The sequence below is a fragment of the Saccopteryx leptura genome, chromosome 2, assembly GCF_036850995.1.
Source record: "Saccopteryx leptura isolate mSacLep1 chromosome 2, mSacLep1_pri_phased_curated, whole genome shotgun sequence".
NCBI classification, from domain to species: Eukaryota; Metazoa; Chordata; class Mammalia; order Chiroptera; family Emballonuridae; genus Saccopteryx; species Saccopteryx leptura.
This window is the reverse complement of record NC_089504.1, coordinates 351486649-351505239: the sequence shown is the minus strand read 5'-3', so window position 1 is coordinate 351505239 and position 18591 is coordinate 351486649. Positions and strand designations below refer to the sequence as shown.

Below are 18591 nucleotides of genomic sequence, written 5' to 3'. Positions count from 1 at the left end.
CATCTGTCTGCTCTAATTGGTTCATTCTCACAGAATTGAATACGTGGTCTTTGTGTTAATTTATCATAGCTTAATCTATGTTCCTATCTTCCTTCCAGCCTCCTTTTCTGGTCCTATCTGCTGGCAATAGGGATGGCCCTACAGTCTAGAGTGATATAGGGGGAGGTAGCAGAACCTGAAGAGTCCAGTATTTCCATTTTAAAAAGCAGAAGGAGGTAGTCATGATGGATGTGTTAATTTTTGCAGAGCTCAGGGTGATAGTTGTGTGTACCCTTCCAGAATAACAAACAGTTGAGCGAGGCCACTGTCTTCAAGTTATTGAGGCAGATGTATTGCTTGCTACCTCAAGCAATAGCCATAAATTGATTTTGTATTTGGTGCCACACTTATCCTAGCTCAGTAGCGGTTGACATTTCTCCCTCTCCTTCAGAAATTCTGTATGCACTGTTGAGAGGATAGGGCTTAAGTGCTGTTGCAGGCTCATCCTCCTGTTGGGTTAGCATTGCCAAGGTATGGGAGGCCTTGCATGGGAAGCATTGCCCAGTGCTCAGGTTGGCTAGTTCGTATAACTCCCAGATGTCTTTTAGCTTTGAAGCTATTTTGTCTTTTCCTGACTTGTTTGTATTATCAGGTCTTTTATAACCTCACCTAATCCCTTTCTGATATCAAGGGCCACAGACACTGTTTAGTATATCAGCATTTATATTACTAAATTTACTTATTTGATTTAATTAACCATTGCATATGCTCCAGATAATTATAAATGGCCTCAAGTTGTAAGGATTAAAATGTAATGGAAATTGTAATTTGGGAACATATGTGAGATTTTGGAAAATCCCTTCATGATTTGGTTGGTTCTCTGAATCCCCATCTTAACCATTTGGTGTGGAGGCTAGCAATTACTAGTTCTAACATTGACCATTTTCTCTTATATAGTAACTCTTGCATGAGAAACTTAGAAATAACAAATTATTTAACAATTTACCATGGTACACATCTCCAAAAACTCTTCAACTCCAGCTATTAAATAACTTTACCCAGTGCTTCTGCTACATATCTGTTTTAACAGGCTATATTTCTGTTCTGTGAATTTAACTAAGTCAAAAATACAGATAACTAAGTTTTGTTTCTTCTTTGTTATTGGAAACCACACTGCTGATGGGAATTATTTTTCTTTGTGCTCTTTGGTGAGATCTTTTAAAATTAGAAATTAAGATAAAGTGCATTCATTCAGTTTCTTAAGTCAACTTTGTCCTGGGAAATCTATCAAGTTGTGATTCCTTTTACAAAAATTGCTACGCAGGTTTTGTATTAGGGCAGTATTGGATTTTGAAGTCAACATGGATATAATATATGTGAGTCCTCTTCATCTTGAGCTTGACCCTGTCACTGGATTTTCCAAACAGAGTTCTGTGAAAAGGGGAATAATAATTACGTTTTTAAGGAAAAGTGAATGAATTGGCATTTTGAGTCTAATATTTTTATTATTGATGGTAATGCTTAATTTTGAATGGTATGTTTTAGGCTTTATGGTAATAAGATGATAATTTAATAATTTTTATATGACAGGCACCTATGGGGACCTGCTGGGGTGATATCTCAGAAAATGTGAGAGTAGAAGTTCCCAATACAGACTGCAGCCTACCTACCAAAGTCTTCTGGATTGCTGGAATTGTAAAATTAGCAGGTGAAAAGCACGCATACTGTACTAGAAAATGCCGATTACATTTGTAACTTGTAAGGAAGCATATTTGTAAATTTTGCACATGTTGCCAAATAAATAAATATGGTCATAGGGCAGGGGTTGACAAAGTTTCTGTAAAAAGCCAGACAGTAAATATTTTCAACTTCTTGGGTGATACAGTCTGCCACAACTACTCAACTCAACATTGTAGCATGAAAACAGCCATAACAGATACATAAATGAACAGGCATGGCTGTGTTTTAGCAAAACTTTATTTATAGGCACTGAAATTTGAATTTTATACAAGTGTTTTTCTTCATTCCCACTACTTTTGTGTACCCTGTCCCTTACTACCTTATTGCTCGTGAAATAAATGCATTAGGTATTTACTATGTTAGACGCTGTAGGCAAGTGGTGTGCGAAGCGTTAAGACTTGTCTTTTTTCAGCAAGCTTATATCTGCCAAATGTTGCATATGTTCATGACAAGGTGCTCAGTGAGTGGTGGTGGCATCCGGCACTGGAGTACTTTGTGGGACGGGCAGCCACTCAAATAAGAGAAGTTGTTCTCAGATCAGAAGGGATGTCATGCTCGTTTTATCCTTTCTAGCCCTGTCTCCAGAAATGCTCCCCCAAACACCTTGCCTCCCGTCCACTATGTTCTGCTGATGGACCTGAACACCTAAAAATGATCTTATTTCCATGTTTTTCTGCTCAGATGCCTTTATTGGCTTTTTGTCCTTAAAGGATGAAGATGGTCAGCATCTATGGCTATTAAGTTGCACCATACACCAGTGATCAGGTGTTTTACTGCTCCCGGCATAAGTGATCTGTTCCAGTGACATTAACCTCCCGCCTCCCTCCTGTCCCGTGTTCTCTGTCACTTTGCTTACTCTCACAAGAATGTCCCATGCTTTGTACTTAGCATAGAGCCCAGTTCAGTTTCCACCTTTTCCTTGAAACTATATAAGCATTCTTCAAATACTTTTGTTATTCTCCACACTGTAATTTCAACAAGCGATATGTTCTTTCTGTCCTGAGTGTTTGAGTCAGTTGCATTTAATATCCAAAAATTATTTCTGCCTTCCATCTCTGGTTTTACATTTCCATTTAATCTTATTGCCTCATATTTGTTATTTGAAGCCACTAATAATGTTTTAGAGGTGAGCCTGCCGTTAGTGATGAACTAGAGCTCAGCAGCATTTAACAAACCAAACTCATGAAGTGTTCTGTGAATTACTGAGTTTTAAAACTAAACGTTTAATGCCATAAAATTTTACCATAGATATTATTAACAAATGAAAATGCTAATGAACTTAGCTCCCAGCTGGAAACGGAAGCTGATTGGGCTTTTTGCATTCCACTAAAGACCCTAAATTAAACAATCGATTTCAACATAAGGTTTATTAAATTATAAATAGATTATATCACACACATTCTGGTTTTTTCTGTGAAATACAGCTTCCTGTTTGCTTAATACGTGTCATTTTTAAGTGATTTTACATACTTTTGTGTTTGTTGGATTTTTTAGCTAGCATTTTCAAGTCTTATTTCCAAATAAACAAGACAGAAAAAATTAGATTCTTGAGGTAGCTAAATCCAACTTACGCAAAAATAATTGTTCACCTAATTGACTGGATAAAGAATTTCTTTGAAATATACTTTAACTAGATTTCTATGACTTGAAAAGGTTTTACTAACCACACACTTTTCATTTTCAAAACTACACATTCTAGTAGAACTTTCTCAACCCTGTTTTCACAGCTGATTTCTTTTTTAAAATTTAAGAAACTATGGGTAAAATGAAAATATATTGAAAGGAGGAACCGTGCTCTGAGAACAGTTAAACTACATAATTGCATTGTACGAACGGTCTCAAAGTCTGATCCATATACCGGGTGCACCAGCATCACTGGGGACTTGTTAGAAATGTAGCTTCTTAGACTCCCCCCAACATCTACGAAATCAGAACATCTGGGGTGGGGCTAGGCCACCTGTCTATTCACCAGCCCTACAGGTGTTTCTGTGGCAGGTGCACACTGACGTTCTCAGCCACTACCAGCAGCTAGGTCCCGTTTGATTTCATTCATTTTCTCCTTATGTGGTGATTGATTTGTTGGTTGCAGGTTACAATGCCCTTTTAAGATATGAAGGATTTGAAAATGATTCTGCTTTGGACTTCTGGTGCAATATATGTAGTTCCGATATCCATCCAGTTGGTTGGTGTGCAGCCAGTGGAAAACCTCTTGTCCCTCCTAGAAGTAAGTAGTTTATTTATCCTTACCATAATTTAAATATATATACTTTGCCCTGGCCAGATGGCTCAGTTGGTTAGAGCATCGTCCTAAAGCACAGAGGTTACCAGTTTGATATCTGGTCAGGGCACTTACAAGAACAGGGGTTCCTGTCTCTCCTGCTCTCTCCCTTCCTCTCTGTAAAATCAATAAAATAAACATTTTCCCCCCCAATATATTTTTTTAATTTATTTATTTATTTATTTATTTTTGAGACAGAGAGAGAGTCAGAGAGAGGTATAGACAGGGACAGACATGAACGAAGAGACGAGAAGCATCAATCATTAGTCTTTCGTTGCGCATTGCGACACCTTTGTTGTCCATTGATTGCTCTCTCACATGTGCCCTGACCGCAGGCCTTCAGCAGATTGAGTAACCCCTTGCTCGAGCCAGCGACCTTAGGTTCAAGCTGGTGAGCTTTGCTCAAACCGGATGAGCCTGTGCTCAAGCTGGCGACCTCAGGGTCTCGAACCTGGGTCCTCGGCATCCTAGTCTGACACTCTATCCACTGTGCTACTGCCTGTTCAGGTCCCCCCCCCCCCAATATATTTTTTAAGAATTAATTTTTAAAATAAAAAATACAGTGGTAGAGCATCGGCCCCGTGTGTAGAAGTCCCGGGTTTGATTCCCGGCCAGGGCACACAGGAAAAGCGCCCATCTGCTTCTCCACCCTTCCCCCCTCCTTCCTCTCTGTCTCTCTCTTTCCCCTCCCGCAGACAAGGCTCCATTGGAGCAAAGTTGAGGATGGCTCCGTGGCCTCCGCCTCAGGCGCTAGAATGGCTCCGAATGCAGCGGAGCAACACCCCAGATAGGCGGAGTATCAACGCCTGGTGGGCATGCCGGGTGGACCCTGGTCTGAGGCATGAGGGAGTCTGTATCTCTGGCGCCCCCACCTCTTCTCACTTTGGAAAAATACAAAAAATAAGTAAATATAAAATAAAGACACATACTTGAGTTAATTTTCGCTCATCGCGCCTGACCAGGCGGTGGTGCAGTGGATAGAGCATTGGACTGGGATGCAGAGGACCCAAGTTTGAGACCCCAAGGTCACCAGCTTGAACTCAGGTTCATCTGGTTTGAGCAAAAGCCCAGCAGCTTGAGCCCAAGATCTCTGGCTTGAGCAAGGGGTTACTTGGTCTGCTGAAGGCCCGTGGTCAAGGCACATATAAGAAAGCAATCAATGAACAACTAAGGTGTTGCAACCCGCAACGAAAGACTAATGATTGATGCGTCTCGTCTCTTCGTTCATGTCTGTCTGCCCCTGTCTATCCTTCTCTCTGACTCTCTCTGAAAAAGAAAAAAAAAAAGATTTTGCTCATCGTAACATTTAGATGATAGAGAAATTAAAATTATACTTTTTGGTTTCTGATAACTTATTTGCTGGCAAGACATACTTGTTTTCTCTATTTTTGTTGTTCTTCAGGACATTAATATTCTAACTTGCAAGGAAATGTGTTCCTTTTTTTATTTCGATATTTTCCATTCCACGGTTTGCCAGTGTAACGAATTGTCTTGTGTTGCAGCTATTCAGCATAAGTACACCAACTGGAAAGCTTTTCTGGTGAAAAGACTCACTGGTGCCAAAACACTTCCTCCCGATTTCTCACAGAAGGTAAAGACGGGCTTTCCGAAAGGACCGGGGTCTGGGGAAAGGACTGACTTCCAAGTTACTTATGTGACTGTTTTAAGTTACTGAGCCAGAGCTGTATTAAGTATCGGTATTTTTAATAGTGTAATAACAAAATGATCTGTAGACCTCTGTCCTGAATTCCAAAGAGATTTTGTCTGCTTGTTCCAAGGTTTCAGAAAGCATGCAGTATCCTTTCAAACCTTGCATGAGAGTAGAAGTGGTTGACAAGAGACATCTATGTCGAACCCGAGCAGCAGTGGTGGAAAGTGTGATTGGAGGAAGATTAAGACTAGTGTATGAAGACAGTGAAGATAGAACAGATGACTTCTGGTGCCATATGTACAGCCCGCTAATCCATCACATCGGCTGGTCTCGCAGCATAGGCCATCGTTTCAAAAGATCTGGTAAGCACCTGTCGCAAGAACTCCTGGTGACAGTATCGTTGAGGCTGAAGTGTACTGCTTGGTTATTTTTCTCTCCAGAATAGCCTCGGTCATAAATAGCATTCTGTTGTCTAGGCTGCTCATTCTACCTTAATTAGGGAAGCTTCACACCAGAATGTTGGTGTCCTAACTAATTCCTTTATATTCGTCCCCTTGTTTTCAATTAGAAAATAATGCACTTTTGGTCACTACTACATTTGTTTTCTTACATTTTTCCTATCCAGCCCATTTAAAAGATAAGAGATAGCCTTCCCCTTTCCGTTTAATATTAATCAAAAGAGCAGGGTTACGTGTGGTTACATGTGGTTAGACTTAATACTAAACACATTAAAACAGACGTCTACAGTTGTAATTTCCTAATTAGTGAATTACTAGCATTCTGGTTGGCTAGGTGTACTTGATGGCACGTGTACTCTGAAGAGAGAAAGACTGTTAAAGCTTATTCATAAATGTACAGGGCATGTATTTTTGCCATGTTTTAGAGCCTACATACTTTGCAAATTTGAAACCTTCAAAGAAATGTGGTTTTTGGTCTTCTCACAAATGCTGACAGATTAGTATGTAACTTTTCCTTGTAGATATTACAAAGAAACAGGATGGACATTTTGATACACCACCACATTTATTTGCTAAGGTAAGAAGTTTTTATAAGAACCCTCATTTGTAAATTATGTTTGAAAGAGGGTTGTGGGTTTTCTCCTAAAATTATAGAAATCACAATTACATGTTCACTTTAAAAGGATTAAGACCTTGTAATTCATAGGTGTCACAAACTATTTTTTATAATTATTTTTAAATTCTTTCTGTCTGCCTGAATTCTTTCTGTTCCCTAATGGAAGTTTGAGTTAAAATGCTAGGTAGGTAGGAAAAGGCTTTTGGTATTTGCATCTGGTAAACCTTTTCAAATGGTAACATTTTAATTATTGAAATGATAACATTTGTAACAGTAGAGTGTTTTCATGTAATTCTTTAGGTAAAAGAAGTAGACCAGAGTGGGGAATGGTTCAAGGAAGGAATGAAATTGGAAGCTATAGACCCATTAAATCTTTCCACAATATGTGTCGCAACCATTAGAAAGGTAAGAGACTGGGTTTCAAAATATAGAAATATAGTTATAAGAACTGTTTTTCAGGTAATAGGAGAAGGAGGCCCCTAACATAATTCATTTTGACATAAAATGTGTGTTGAATTTTCACTAGGGACACAGTTACCAGCAATTTCAAAATGAATTTGAATTCCCTTATCAAAGGTTCTCTTGTTGTATAGCTTCTTGTCAAGACTGTCATCCGGGGCCCCCTGCCTTTATTCGTTGAAGTATATCCTAAGTCAGAGGAAGACTGTTTATTGAAGTTACTTCCTGGTCAGAGCTAGTACAGCACAGAACTGCAACAAGGCCGGCTTCTCTTCAGTTTCCTATGCCTTTTCCTTCCTTTTCTTAGTACTCTTTTTCTTTGTTAAATTTTCTCCTTTTTAAAATTTTTTTCATTTTCTTCTTTTCTGAAACTGCTTTAAGAAAAGTTCTAGAAGAGCGGTCTCAGTTCTCAGGTATCAGAATCGCCTGGGAAACATAAAAATAGGTAATCCGGCCTCTTGTTTCCCTTTCTGATTTAATCAGTCTGATGTGAGGCCCCGGCATTGGCATTTCTTTAGGTCCCTATGTAATTATTTATTTTCAGCAACATAGAAGAAGAGACAGGAAGTAAGGGAGATGAGAAGCATCAACTCATAGTTGTATCCCTTTAGTTGTTCATTGATTGCTTCTCATGCGTGCCTTGATGGGGCAGCGGGGGGGTGGGGGGCTCAAGCCAGTGACCACGGGATCCTGTCGATGATCTCACTCTCAAGCTGGCAACCTTGAGGTTTCGAACCTGGGACCTCAGTGTCCCAAGTCGATGCTCTGTTCACTGCACCACCACTGGTCAGGTCCCAGGTAATTCTTAAGCACAGCCATGGTTAAGAACCACTGATTCAGAATGTATTTACATAAAGCTATAGCTTAAATTGCTATTTCCATTTTAATCCAGTTTAAAACCTTAAACCAAAAGAATTAGAAACAGTTTTTTTTGTTTGTTTGTTTATTTTTTGTATTTTTCTGAAGCTGGAAACGGGGAGAGACAGTCAGACAGACTCCTGCATGCGCCCTACCGGGATCCACCCGGCACGCCCACCAGGGGCGATGCTCTGCCCACCAGGGGGCGATGCTCTGCCCCTCCGGGCCTTCGCTCTGCCACAACCAGAGCCACTCCAGCGCCTGGGGTAGAGGCCAAGGAGCCATCCCCAGCGCCCGGGCCATCCTTGCTCCAATGGAGCCTTGGCTGCAAGAGGGGAAGAGAGAGACAGAAAAGAAGGAGGGGGGGGTGGAGAAGCAAATGGGCACCTCTCCTATGTGCCCTGGCTGGGAATCGAACCCGGGTCCCCCGCACGCCAGGCCGACGCTCTACCACTGAGCCAACCTGCCAGGGCCTAGAAACAGTTATGATGGCTGCGCTCTCAAGCACCTGTTCAAGGTCACAGTTAGACAAGACTGGCTCCAAGCCCTGTTCTTGCTCTTTCCCTGGCTAGTGATCAGAATCACCTGGTATAATTTAAAACAGATTTTCATGACCTATACCAGACCTGCTCAATCAGAATTATAAGGCAGGTTGCCCAGAAATCTGTTTTTCTTTTCAAAAGAAAGAGAAAACAGAGTTCTCTGAGTGCCTGACAGTCATCCAGGTTTGGGATCCAGTGCTGCTAACACCGTGCTCTTTTCCAAAGGAGTGTCTGGGAGGACATTGTCAAGCGTCACTCAGAAAATGCTTAGTTGCCTGACCTGTGCTGGTGCAGTGGATACAGTGGCAACCTGGAATGCTGACAGGGTCACCGGTTGGAAACCCTGGGCTTCTCCAGTCATGGCACACATGACAAGTAGTCAATGAACAACTAAAATGAAACAACTATGAATTGATACGGCTTGCTTCTGCCACCCTGTAAAATCAATAAATCTGTAAGAAAAGGCTTGGTTAATACCTTCCATGCTAGGTTTGGTGGGGACTCTAAAAAAAACTTAACAAGTCTTGTAGAACAAGGTAAGATACACAAAAATAAGTTGAATTCAAGATTGACTTATGAGTTAAGATAGGTACAAAGTATAATTGTAATTCAGGTAAAGGAGAGATGACATCGACTCAGGAATTGGCGAAATCTTTACAGAAGAGAAAACATTTGAAAACTTCATCCTGATGGATGGAAGACTGGGCCCAGCAGAGATGCAGGAAGACACTCCTGTGGGCAGGGGATGGACACAAAAGCGTTAGGGTAGCCAAATACGGGCCACGTGTATGAAACGGCGAGTAGTTTACACCAGTGGTCTCCAGCCTTTTTTGGGCCACGGGCCGGTTTAATGTCAGAAAATATTTTCACGGACAGCCTTTAGGGTGGGACAGATAAATGTATCACGTGACCGAGATAAGCGTCAAGAGTGAGTCTTAGATGGATGTAACAAAGGGAATCTGGTCATTTTTTAAAAATAAAACAGCCTGACCAGGTGGTGGCACAGTGGATGGAGCGTCGAACTGGGATGCGGAAGGACCCAGGTTCGAGACCCTGAGGTCGCCAGCTTGAGCGCGGGCTCATCTGGCTTGAGCAAAGGGCTCATCTGGCTTGAACAAAGAGCTCACCAGCTTGGACCCAAGGTCGCTGGCTCCAGCAGGGGGTTACTCGGTCTGCTGAAGGCCCACGGTCAAGGCACATGTGAGAAAGCAATCAATGAACAACTAAGAAGTCGCAACGCGCAACGAGAAACTGATGATTGATGCTTCTCATCTCTCTCCGTTCCTGTCTGTCTGTCTCTCCATCTCTGCCTCTGTAAAAAAAAAAAAAAAAATTAAAATGAGTAAAGTTTTAAAAAAAATAAAAAATAAATAAATAAAACATCATTCAGACTTAAATATAAATAAAATGGAAATAATGTAAGTTATTTATTCTTTCTCTGCAGACCAGTACCAAATGGCCCACGGACCGGTACCGGTCCACGGCCCAGGGGTTGGAGACCACTGGTTTACACGGTGCACATCAGACAAGTGCATTGACTCTTCTGCGCAGGGCCTTTTCTTTATGAGAAACAAACCCATCCAAGCTGGCCCGAGGGGAGTTCCTCTAAGCACACAGTGGACAGTCTTACAGACATGGGAGCACAGGGATGAGAACTGGAATGGCATGAGCCATACTCCTACCACCCATCGGGGGCCTCTTTGTCCCCCTCTGCTCTGTTCTGAGTCTGTCGTGCTCACGGCCCGCACGCGGTGGCCCCTCGTCCTGTTGTGTATCATAGCCTTTCAGTTCCAGCTCTGGCACCTGGCTTGACAAACAGTCTCTGTGCATTGATTCTAGATCCTGAGAGAGAATCTAGCTGCACTCACCTTCTAGCTTGGTGCCCTAAAGGTTGGATACAGCCCCTGGTTCAGTCAGCTGTATTTAGAAAAGGAGAAAGGAATCCCGTGTGAGTGGGATAGTCCTTTCCAGAGATCTTAAGCAAAGCTGTTAGACTTGAAGAGAAAGTTATTATCCACAGGGTAGGGCAAAAATAGGTTTACAGTTGTAATACACATAAACAGTGTAATAATAAAAGAATAAACTATGTTTTGTATACTCAAACTGTAAACCTACTTTTGCCACACCCTGTACCTACCCACTATAGTAGAAAACACTAGAAGGAAGGGACTTGGGAGCAGAGACTAAACGATCATGTGGAACCCAGCTAGTGCAGACTTTGCACGCTTGATCAGACCATCTGAGCTTTCTTTTTTTCTTTTGAGTGACAGAAAGGTAGACAGATGAGAAGCATCAACTCATAGTTGTGTCACTTTAATTGTTCATTAAAGTGCCTTTAATTGTTCATATGTGCCTTGGGGGACTCCAGCCGAGCCAGTGACCCCTTGCACAAGCCAGCAACCATGGGATCATGTCTCTGATCCCACATTCAAGCTGAGTAAGTTCACACTCAAGCTGGTGACCCCGGGATTTCAAACCTGGGTCCTTAGCGTCCCAGGTCGATGCTCTATCCACTACGCCACCGCCTGGTCAGGTCATCTGGGCTTTCTTTATTGACAGGCAAAGTTGGTAAAGCATTCTGGTATAAACAGAGGTCATACCAAAGGAAGGTTTAACTGCAGAAAGGGAAACTGCCCAAAGAAGAAGGCTGAAAGCAATACTGTTAAACAGGATAGTGGAGAAGAAAAGTAAAGGCGAAGGTAAAATGTCCGAGTGTTTGTAGAGGGAGTTGTGGGACCTTGATTGGCAGCCATTGGCAGGAGTAAGAGGAGTTGTTGGTGTGGTGCCCTGTGTCAACTCTCAGACAGTACGTTCAGCCTGCGGATAAATGCAGGACTGAGCCTGACCTGTAGTGGCGCAGTGGATCAAGTGTCGACCTGGAATGCTGAGGTCACCGGTTCAAAACCCTGGGCTTGCCTGGTCAAGGCACGTGTGGGAGTTGATGCTTCCTGCTTCTTGCCCCCATTCTCTCTCTCTCTCTCTCTCTCTCTCTCCCTCTCTTTCTCCCTCTCTCTCTCTCTCTCTCTTCTCTAAACTGAATAAAGAAATAAATTTTTTTTAAAAATGCAGGACTGAGGACCCTGGCCGGTTGGCTCAGCGGTAGAGCGTCAGCCTGGCGTGCGGGGGATCCGGGTTCAATTCCCGGCCAGGGCACATAGGAGAAGCGCCCATTTGCTTCTTCACCCCCCCCCTCCTTCCTCTCTGTCTCTCTCTTCCCCTCCCGCAGCCAAGGCTCCATTGGAGCAAAGATGGCTCGGTCGCTGGGGATGGCTCCTTGGCCTCTGCCCCAGGCGCTAGAGTGGCTCTGGTTGTGGCAGAGCGACGCCCCGGAGGGGCAGAGCATCGCCCCCTGGTGGGCAGAGCGTTGCCCCTGGTGGGCGTGCCGGGTGGATCCCGGTCGGGCGCATGCGGGAGTCTGTCTGACTGTCTCTCCTCGTTTCCAGCTTCAGAAAAAAAAAAAAGAAAAAGAAAATGCAGGACTGAGAAACGAGTGGAGACAGACTCGTGATAAAACTTGAGGGATTGTTGGCATAGAAGTTGGTCACTGAAGCGTTGGGTGTGGGTGACAGCACCAGACAGGAAGAAAAGGGCCGAAATCAGAAACTGCAGAGTTGAAGTGAAAGGGAAGTCACAGTACAATGTGGGGAAAAGTGATCAGAGAGGTGAGAAGATTGGCCAGTTGACGGCACTGTACTGAGAGTCTGAAAACTCTTTCAGAAGTTAAGAGCGGTCAACAGACACTAAATACTCAGGGAGCAGCAGTTTGAGGAGGAAGAGTGTTGGGAAAAAGGCACTGGTGTTTTGGAGTGGGTTTTTTTTTTTTAAGATTTTATTGATTTTAGAGAGGGGGAGAGCAGGAGCATCAACTCATAGTAGTTGCCTCTCATATGTGCCTTGACAGGGCAAGCCCGGGGTTCTGAACTGGCGACCTCAGCATTCCAAGTCAGCACTTGATCCACTGTGCCACCACAGGTCTTGCTAAGGAGGCACTGGTTATTAAGTATGAACTGTATTCTATAAAAAATGTTTTTTGGGCCCTGGCCGGTTGGCTCAGCGGTAGAGCGTCGGCCTAGCGTGCGGAGGACCCGGGTTCGATTCCCGGCCAGGGCACATAGGAGAAGCGCCCATTTGCTTCTCCACCCCTCCGCCGCGCTTTCCTCTCTGTCTCTCTCTTCCCCTCCCGCAGCCGAGGATCCATTGGAGCAAAGATAGCCCGGGCGCTGGGGATGGCTCCTTGGCCTCTGCCTCAGGCGCTAGAGTGGCTCTGGTCGCAACATGGCGACGCCCAGGATGGGCAGAGCATCGCCCCCTAGTGGGCAGAGCGTCGCCTCTGGTGGGCGTGCCGGGTGGATCCCGGTCGGGCGCATGCGGGAGTCTGTCTGACTGTCTCTCCCTGTTTCCAGCTTCAGAAAAATGGAAAAAAAAAAAAATGTTTTTTTTTTTTCATTTGACAGAGAGAGAGGAAGGGAAAGAGGGGGGGGGGGAGCATCAACTCATTGTTCCACTTGTGCACTCATTGTTTACTTCTTGTATGTTCCCTGTCGGGTATCGAACCTGGGACTGTGGCATGCCAGGATGATGCTCTATCCATTGAGCCACCTGCTGAGAGCTTAAAATATTTTTAATGTTAGTAGAAATTGGGAGACATTAAAGTATAAAAGATGGTGTTTTGGCAAAGGTACCAGTAGTAATAGGACCAGATGGAGAGGTTTGTCTTGGGGGAAAGGGGCTACTTACAACAATCTGAAGTACAGAAGCAAGGCTGGGTGACCCTCACGTAGCAGGCCTTCGGTTCTGTCATAGAAGAGCAGGTTAACTGGAGCGTAAGGGAGAGAAAGTTGGGCCTTGACGAAGGTGTGGAAAGTTTGGAAAAACTTCTCCATGTTACAAATCCAAAGGAAAGAAGTAAAGTTATTATTACTGAGTAGGATTTAAAGCCTAACCCAAGAGTAGATAAATTAACTGTAAAAGCGCCCTCTGCCCAATTCCATGATTTCACAGCCCCAAGCAGTCTTAGCTGTGGGCAAAGCCTTTGTTTTTCCTAGACCTCTGAAGTCACTGCTCTGTAATTCTGCTTTTGTTTCTAGTACATGCTGGAATTTACATAGCCCATTATAATGTTAGTTATTTAACAATTCAGTGAAGAAGCATTCTTCACTTTTTTTTTTTTCTTTTTTTTTTTGGTATTTTTCTGAAGCTAGAAACGGGGAGAGACAGTCAGACAGACTCCCACATGCGCCCGACCAGGATCCACCCAGCATGCCCACCAGGGGGCGATGCTCTGCCCCTCCGGGGCGTCGCTCTGTCGCCTGGGGCAGAGGCCAAGGAGCCATCCCCAGCGCCCAGGCCATCTTTGCTCCAATGGAGCCTCGGCTGCGGGAGGGGAAGAGAGAGACAGAGGAAGGAGAGGAGGAGGGGTGGAGAAGCAGATGGGTGCTTCTCCTGTGTGCCCTGGCCGGGAATCGAACCTGGGACCTCTGCACGCCAGGCCGACGCTCTACCACTGAGCCAACCGGCCAGGGCGGAGCATTCTTCACTTTTAAGAGAACTTGAATAGATTTTCTCTTCTTTTAGTATGTCACTTAAAGAATGATTTTTGTAATAGTGGTGTTTAATTTCAAACACTCCAAATTCTTTTCATTTAAAAGGTGCTTGCTGACGGATTCCTGATGATTGGGATCGACGGCTCAGAAGCAGCAGATGGATCTGACTGGTTCTGTTACCATGCAACCTCCCCTTCTATTTTCCCTGTTGGTTTCTGTGAAATTAACATGATTGAACTTACTCCACCTAGAGGTACTTGATCCTAATATTCACATTGGGTTTTTGCTCTTGCTTTGTTTTTACATGGTATCTATTTATAACATTTATCACAGCCCTAGATTTCTTGCTGTGTGTGTGAATATCTAATATGTATTTATATATTGCATAGGTAATTATATGCACGCATAACAAGAGCTGTGCAGTGGCCTAAGAACAAAGCACTATATTCTGACTAGCTTTAATAAATTACATCTCTATACTTTATAATATGAATTAGTATTCTCAAGGCCTGTTGAGATGGTGAGATATAGGCTCAGTAGGTTATTGCATACATTAACTTTTTTAAACTATTTTATTTATTGAGTGAGAGACTAAAACATTGATCTGTTTCTGTATCTTTTCTGACCAGGGATCGAACCAGCAACCTCTGTACTTTGGGACTATGCTCTAACCAACTGAGCTATCTAGCCAGGGCCATTAACTATTTTTTTAATAGATAACTTTACTAAATACTCTCATGGCTTAACCAGCGACTTTCCAAATTTCAGTGTCTGTGTCTCTCTTAAGAAAAAAGGGGAAAGCCAAAACCAGCAGTCTATAAAAATAATATTTGTCCAGCCAGTTTTCTTTCATGCAAAGAAAGAAAAATGTTACCAGGACGTGTTAAATGCTAGACTGTTTAAGCCCCGGATTGAACGAGCGGAAGTCCCTCATTCTTGGAGCAGACAGGAGGGAGAGTCACTTTCGCAGTAGGCTGAGTGGGAGTACCATGTCTGTCCGAAAAGAAGGAAATCCTTGCACCGTGGAGGAAGTGTTAGCCTCAGCAGTATTAGGGCGTGGACTAAGTTTATCGTATAACCTAACATCTGAGGGTGTACTGAGTTAACTTTTTTATCTGCTTTTAGTGTTAAATCAATTTTAAATGAACTGCTACTTAAACCAGTTGTGTCTTTCAGGTTACACTAAACTTCCTTTTAAATGGTTTGACTACCTCAGGGAAACTGGCTCCATTGCAGCACCAGTAAAACTATTTAATAAGGTAAATTTACGTAATTATGTGAAATATTACAGACAAATGTAAATCGTTATTGATCAAAATGTCTTTGCTTTATATTAGGATTTCATAGTGTAGTTTTATATATAAAAAAAAGAGTAATAAAATAATATAAATACTTCCTTTACCTTGGAAGTGAAGCTTGTTTCCAAACTTTAAGGGTTTTTGTTTTTGTTTTATAATTTTTCCAAAGTGAGAAGCAGTGGGGAGGCAGAGACAGACTCCCGCCTGCACCTGACCAGGATCCACCCAGCATGCCCACCAGGGGGCGATGCTCAACCTCTCTGGGGCGTTGCTCCGCTGCAATCAGAGCCATTTTAGCACCTGAGGCAGAGGCCACAGAGCCATCCTCAGCGCCCAGGCCAATTTTGCTCCAATGGAGCCTTGGCTGCAGGAGGGGAAGAGAGAGACAGAGAGGAAGGAGAGGGGGAGGGGTGGAGAAGTAGATGGGCGCTTCTCCTGTGTGCCCTGGCCGGGAATCGAACCCGGGACTTCCACACGCTGGACTGATGCTCTACCACTGAGCCAGACAGCCAGGACCTGTTTGTTTTTTAATCTGAGTAAAATAGAAATGAATACATTTCCCAACTAGTTCTTAAATGTTTCACCTTCATATGTTTCAGTAACTAAAGAGTTATTTGGGACTTTTTTTGGTTTAAATTACATTATTTGGTTGTGTTGCTTTACTTGTTATTCCTCTCGTAGTGATAGTGGAGGTGCACATTCTGCTTTTCACCAGTTCTCGTGTTTTGCTTCTCTACATCAGGATGTTCCCAATCACGGATTTCGTGTAGGAATGAAATTAGAAGCAGTAGATCTCATGGAGCCACGTTTAATATGCGTAGCCACAGTAACTCGAATTATTCATCGTCTCTTGAGGATACATTTTGATGGATGGGAAGAAGAGTATGATCAGTGGGTAGACTGTGAGTCCCCTGACCTCTATCCTGTAGGGTGGTGTCAATTAACTGGATATCAGCTACAGCCTCCAGCATCACAGTGTAAGTTGCTATACAGAAAAGGTGCCCTTTTGTAAAACTCAGCAATTCTTCAGAGGACTGTCTCACATAAATCATCTTGTGAGCTCACAGGACCAGAATGTACCTGTGTCTGATGGGTTGCCAGGTAAGATCTTAAGACTCAACAACAACATCACAGAATCAGACCATGTGTACCATGGCTGGGTGAACTCAGTAGTCAGTTACATAATGACTTTGGAAACAGCAGTATGAGCACTCACCAAATGAAACTAGACTTATTTTAATGAGTTTATAATAATAGGCTAAAATGTTACTTGTTTATGATAAGTGCTTATTAAATAAATAGTGGAATCTGTCAGTTATTGAAGTTTATGGTTTTATCGGAACAAGCACCCTTATTCTCAAAGCATTGTGTACTTTCACAAGCATAATGGTCTTGATAAAGATAGTTCATCTAATTTGTACCTGTAGTTAGTTGTAAGCAAGTATCTGGTACCAATTTTCCCTTTTATTTTTCAGCATCAAGAGAAAGCCAATCAGGTTCATCGAAACAGAAGAAAAAGGCTAAGTCCCAGCAATACAAAGGACATAAGAAAAGTGGGTCACCTCGTGGTGTTTCTGTGTATTTCCTAAATTGTTAACCAATTGGGGTCATATTTTTGCACAGAAAACGGTATCCCCTTTGAGAGCTAGTGACTGTGCATTGTATATTATGCTTAAAGGTGCAGTATGCCATAAAAGGCAAACGTTCTCAATACTGAGAACATACTTTAATTGATAGGAAAAACAAATACCGTAAGATTTATAACCTATATGGTAAAGAATAGAGTCTATAAATGATTCTTGAAATAATATGTAAACCTATTGAAAATTAATTCTTTTTTAAAACCTTTTTATTAAAAATTTTTGAAAGCAGATGCTTGAGGCTTATAATATAATAGACTTGGAGCCTAATAAACCCAAAACTTTTATAACTAAAACTCTCTAGAACAATACTTTAAGAAATTCAAGTTGATGGCTAACAAAGTCAGGCTTAAGAAAATTTTCCTAAATAGGCTTTCTGTATCATATTTTACCTTACAGTGAATGATTATTGGGATTTAATAGCCAAAATAGGCTAAAATATATTGATAGCTCTATCTATTTTTTTTTTTTTTTTTTTTTTTCCTGAAGCTGGAAACGGGGAGAGAGTCGACAGACTCCCGCATGCGCCCGACCGGGATCCACCTGGCATGCCCACCAGGGGGCGATGCTCTGCCCATCTGGGGCGTTACTCTGTTGCAACCAGAGCCATTCCAGCGCCCAGGCCATCTTTTGCTCCATGGAGCCTTGGCTGCGGGAGGGGAAGAGAGAGACAGAGAGGAAGGAGAGGGGGAGGGGTGGAGAAGCAGATGGGCGCTTCTCCTGTGTGCCCTGGCCGGGAATCGAACCCGGGACTTCCACACGCCAGGCCGACGCTCTACCACAGAGCCAACCGGCCAGGGCCTCTATCTATTTTTTTTTAATTGTTTTTCCCCACCATAGAAAGCCGCAGATTCTTTTCATGAAGATGGTCATGGAATATTTCATTCTAAGATAATATTCTATATAGAGATATTTTTAAAAGTAAAAAGTAATACATTTGAGGATTAAAACTAAAGCAGTTTTTTTTCCAGCTGACATGCTTTAAGTTAAATCAGTGCTAATCTGTCTCATTAACAACCAAGAGACTGAAGAAGCATAAAAAATCAAATATAAGCTTACCTTTCTGATTATCGATGTTGCTTTATAATTCTTGCAGTGGGGAACTGAACAGCTTCTCCCGGCCCTGCAGTGGGGCTTTAGTCTCCTTCCCACGTGAAAGCCAACCCGGCCTCACAGCAGTGGGAACTGGAGGCCTGTCCCTCACCCTCTCTTTTGTATTATAAGCATAAGCCTCCCTGTAGGCCCAGAGTTATTTTGCCCACTAGCTGCTCGCCACGTTTGGTATTCACCCAGAGGACTTGAGAGAGCGCTGTCAGACTAGGAGATCAGCGTGATTGCCCATGTATCTGGAAATAGCTAGGGAGAAGTCACGTGGGAACTCTGACCATGGTAGATGGGATCACGAGTCTTCCTGTAAGGTTGAGTGGCACTGGTTGCTTTATTTGTCTTATCACTTTCTATTGGCCAAGATAAGATTTTGGAATTTTCTTTCCAAGATATTGAGTTAAGAATGTTTTTTATTACTTAGT

At 42.8% G+C, this 18591-nt stretch overlaps 1 protein-coding gene across 6 annotated transcripts in view; it reads left to right on the top strand.

Annotated features, from left to right (window-relative positions):
- The window catches only part of MBTD1 (mbt domain containing 1), a 67713-nt gene that overhangs the window by 38171 nt on the left and 10951 nt on the right, over positions 1-18591 (top strand). For all 6 annotated transcript variants that reach the window (XM_066364590.1, XM_066364589.1, XM_066364591.1 and 3 more), the window contains 10 exons: positions 1570-1687; positions 3809-3943; positions 5500-5588; positions 5776-6010; positions 6628-6683; positions 7023-7127; positions 14230-14377; positions 15301-15383; positions 16165-16399; positions 16898-16975. In XM_066364590.1, the coding sequence (XP_066220687.1) occupies positions 1570-1687; positions 3809-3943; positions 5500-5588; positions 5776-6010; positions 6628-6683; positions 7023-7127; positions 14230-14377; positions 15301-15383; positions 16165-16399; positions 16898-16975 (1282 nt within the window). The remainder of the gene's footprint in view (positions 1-1569; positions 1688-3808; positions 3944-5499; positions 5589-5775; positions 6011-6627; positions 6684-7022; positions 7128-14229; positions 14378-15300; positions 15384-16164; positions 16400-16897; positions 16976-18591) is intronic.